The sequence below is a fragment of the Carex rostrata genome, chromosome 20, assembly GCF_964058835.1.
Source record: "Carex rostrata chromosome 20, lpCarRost1.2, whole genome shotgun sequence".
Lineage (NCBI taxonomy): Eukaryota > Viridiplantae > Streptophyta > Magnoliopsida > Poales > Cyperaceae > Carex > Carex rostrata.
In genome coordinates, this window is record NC_135937.1 from 7,298,273 (window position 1) to 7,302,574 (window position 4,302).

General features: G+C 31.9%; 1 protein-coding gene across 1 annotated transcript; it reads right to left on the reverse strand.

The window, feature by feature from the left end:
• Nucleotides 1–487: 487 nt before the first annotated feature.
• On the reverse strand, nt 488–3,754 carry LOC144572705 (uncharacterized). Its single transcript, XM_078322370.1, has 3 exons — nt 3,562–3,754; nt 2,789–2,918; nt 488–1,233 (listed from the first exon to the last, which is right to left on the reverse strand). Exons 1-3 carry the CDS (start codon nt 3,695–3,697, stop codon nt 609–611), a joined length of 891 nt encoding a protein of 296 aa, XP_078178496.1. The 5' UTR covers nt 3,698–3,754; the 3' UTR covers nt 488–608.
• Between the last annotated feature and the right edge of the window lie 548 nt (nt 3,755–4,302).

Here is a 4,302-nt window from a genome sequence, read left to right on the forward strand (position 1 = left end):
CGTTAGATGTTTAATCCATATTGAAATGTGCTTGGAGACCAAATTTTATATTTTTTGGAATTTTTTTTACTATTTATTAAGCATTTTTTAAAATTGCTGTTTTGCTATGAACAGTAAAAAAGTAAAATTTTCTGGACCATCAGATCAGCGACTTTCAAAATTGCTTAATAAATAGTAAAAAAATTTAAAAAATGTAAAATTTGGTCTCCAAGCACATTTCAATATGGAGAACAAGATCAACGGTTCGGATCAACGTTTTGAACTTAAAAATCTCAAAATATGAGCGTGAAGTAAAATAGTCGCTTTACTTCGCAACTCACCATAGCCCACCTCTATATATATATATATATTTAATAATTATGCCCAGTGATACGAATTTTCTAGTCATAAACACCTTTTTGTTTCTAACTTTTCCTGAAACAAACATAACAATAAGAATAAAATCTAGCTTATTGCAAATTCTCAATCAAACTAAATAACATGAAACTATTATCAAATTAATGATTGACAGGAACTCAACAAGAACTCCAAATTATTACATTGTTTACAGATTCTAAAAAAAATCAAACATGCTGTATACCTTCCTACTCATATAAACAAATAATCAATCAGAAAAACAAATTATCATTATCATGACTATTTATATTTAAACCCCCACAAAATTCCCCCATTGAAAGTAAATCAAACAACCCTCCACCACCACCGCCGCCGCCACCAGCACCATTAATACTACCTCCTAAGGTACTACTATTGAAATTCCCATTTTGCCCTTGAATGCCTCCATATGCACACAAATCTCCAATCCCATGAGTATAATAATTACCATTATTATTAACCTTTGCCTCCTCCATAGCAAGTTGTGTACCGGTCAAGTCCCAATTGGTCAAAGTCAAACCATGGTCAACATCAGAAGGCAACCAATCAGAGAACAAGGCTTTGTTAGCTGCAGAGTGAGGGGTAGAATTGTCAAAGGAGCATGGAGATGGTTGAGAGATTGTCTCCAGTTGACTCAATGGGCTTGGCTCCTTTTTGGGTGTCACAAAGTTTGGGTTTCCTATGGTTGATTGCACTGGAGAGAGTAATGGAGATGGGCCTGGAGGCCCATTAGAGGTTGATTGGGCTCGGTTTGTGGATCCATTGGCCTTTGTCACTCTTTTCTTGAGGTATGAGTTCCAATGATTTTTCACCTCATTGTCTGTTCTACCTGGCAGATGCATGGCAATTTGAGACCACCTGAGAGAGAGAGAGAGAGAGAGAGAGAGAGAGAGAGATGTGAAACTAATGAAGGTGGCTTGAAATTTAAACAAGTGAGATGTTTGAATATTTCAACCATGCATGAGGCTGTCAAATATTAACAATAAGCTTATAGTATATATTAGTGATGTCACCAGAGATATTTACAGAAAATGAATTCATGGTACACAATTATATATTTTGAAAAAGGGAAAGGAATAAATCATGCCTACTTCATGGGGAACACATTTCAGTATATATAAGTGAGTCATGCATAATCACATGAGAACCGTTTGAGGATTTCTTAAAAAAATATTCAATTAGTAAAGAGATATAATAAATTAATTTTATTTCTTTGAACTGGTCAGTTGTCACCTTACCTTGACAAAGACTATCCAAGCATATTTTTTTTTTCTTGTAGAAAAAAAGACAACTATTCTGGTAAAGTCGACATATATATACAATCAAGTCCACTCTTTACTCTCCTTTTATATATATATAGAGAGATAGGCTAATATACAATCACTTGTTCCTAGTCTCCCGTACAACCAAGTCGTTTTTCGATTTTTAAATTCCAAATGATCGATCCAAACCGTTAGATGTGATCTCCATATTAAAATGTACTAGGAGACCAAATTTTACATTTTTTGGATTTTTTTACTGTTTATTAAGCCACTTTGAAAATCGCTGATCCAATGGTGACTTAACCAAACAGTAAAATTTATTAATCCACCGTTGGATCAGCTATTTTCAAAGTGGCTTAATAAATAGTAAAAAAATTCCAAAAAATGTAAAATTTGGTCTCCTAGTACATTTTAATATGGAGATCACATCTAACGGTTTGGATCGATCATTTGGACATTAAAATCGAAAAACGACTTGGTTGTACGGGAGGCTAGGAAAAATCGATTGTGTGTGTGTGTGTATATATATATATATATATATATATAGAGGTGGGCTACGGTGAGTTGCGAAGTAAAACGCGTTTCTACTTCATGCCGTATTTTTATTTTGAAAGTCCAAACGACCGATCCGAACCGTTAGATGTTTAATCCATATTGAAATGTGCTTGGAGACCAAATTTTACATTTTTTGGAATTTTTTTACTATTTATTAAGCATTTTTGAAAATTGCTGTTTTGCTGTGAACAGTAAAAAACAGTAAAATTTTCTGGACCATCAGATCAGCGACTTTCAAAATTGCTTAATAAATAGTAAAAAAATTCCAAAAAATGTAAAATTTGGTCTCCAAGCACATTTCAATATGGAGAACAAGATGAACGGTTCGGATCGACGTTTTGAACTTAAAAATCATAAAATATGAGCGTGAAGTAAAATAGTCACTTTACTTCGCAACTCACCGTAGCCCATCTCATATATATATATATATATAGGAGATGGTGATTAATAAATAATGTAGCTTAATTTCACATTTCAACTATGATGAAAAAAAAAAAAACACAGACTAGTAATGTAGCTTTCAAATTTGAAGTTTCAACTATATATAATGGAAATGATGTACATATATGTAAGATGTAACCAAACAAATTTCTTACTTGTTGCCTAATTGGGCTTGAAGCGTTATAACGATTTCCTCCTCTTCTGGTGAAAACATCCCTCTCTTCAATCCTGGCCTCAGATAATTAATCCACCTAAGCCTGCAGCTCTTTCCATTTCTTTGCAATCCTGTACAAATTAAAACCAATTCTTATATATAATATATATATTTTGTTTACCAAAAATGTATATATATATATAGGTGGTACGTCCCTTAGATTTTGCTACCAAAAATGTAGGTCGATCTATTTATCAAATTCAAACTCAAATTTATGAAAGAAAAAAGCTAGCTCTGAACTTTTTCTTCATTTTAAAGAACAATCATTAATTAGCACATAAGGAAATATTTCTGTAGGAACTAGATATAAGTTGACTCAAAGAAAGAAAAATGCTGCCTCATTGAGAAAGAAATTGTGCTTGCATTTTTGTTAACATAAACTAATACTCATATATATATACTCATATATATATATATATATATATATATATATATATATTTAGAATTTAACAAGTGGACTTCCAGAAATTTACACATAATGCATGCACTTCAATCTTATTTTTATTTCTAAAATTTCCAAGTTATCTTGAGCAAAAATAATACAGTAGCTAGTTTGAAAGTAAATTTGTCATATATATGCTTTACAATGCAATTTTAGGTTTTCTTGCCAAGGTAAAAATATCAACAACAGTACTGTTTTTGCTTCATGCAACTCACGTTTAATAGAGACAAAAAGGGAAAAAAAGAAGACAGAGAGAGAGGTTAATGAATTACCAGCTTTTGCAGGGACAGCACTCCAGCAACCAAGGCCATTTTTGAGGATAAAATTCCTTAGTCTTTGATCTTCCTCTGGTGACCACAATCCCTTTCTATAACTCATCTTTGGTTTGTCACAGCTCCTACACCCCATACCAGTACCACATCAATCTCTAATTCTCTCTTCTCTTCTCTTCTTTCTTTCTCACTGTTGCAAACCAAAACTAGCTACACAACATTTGTTGCCTATAAATATATACATATATTCTTCTTCATTTTAAAATATATTATTATTATTATTATTATGTTACATTTGTTTGAGTGGGTCGTCGCATGATATAGCCATATTCGCAAGCACATGGAATTAATAATATTATTGTAGTCGGTCTCTATCAGAATGTGACGGTTTTGTCTGGCTTTAGTTGATTCTTTGTGCCACCAAAAATATAACTTTCATGTGTCGCCAGTACTGACAGGAAAATAACAAGGATGGAATCTTTTCATTTCTATTCATTTTTGGAGGCTTTAATTAATTTTCCTGCTCTTCTATATATATCTTAACTAAATTTGTTTTGAAGAAAGTTTTTATATATAAAAAAAAAACTAACTGTTTATTTCGGCATCTATTTTTTATAATATTTTTTTTTCACATTCAATATCAAAACGTTTGTTCTTAGACTGTGGAAACCGTTCAACATTCAATCTATATTAAAATGTGCTTCGAGACCAAATTTTATATTTTTTGAACTTTTTTTACTA

Bases quoted from the DNA above. Each gene is read 5' to 3' on its own strand.
- LOC144572705 (XM_078322370.1), bottom strand. From the start codon at position 3,697: ATGGGGTGTAGGAGCTGTGACAAACCAAAGATGAGTTATAGAAAGGGA. The intron at 2,919-3,561 runs GTAATTCATTAA...TAATTTGTACAG, and splicing joins TGCTGTCCCTGCAAAAGCTG to GATTGCAAAGAAATGGAAAG. The intron at 1,234-2,788 runs GTAAGAAATTTG...TCTCTCTCTCAG, and splicing joins CAAGCCCAATTAGGCAACAA to GTGGTCTCAAATTGCCATGC.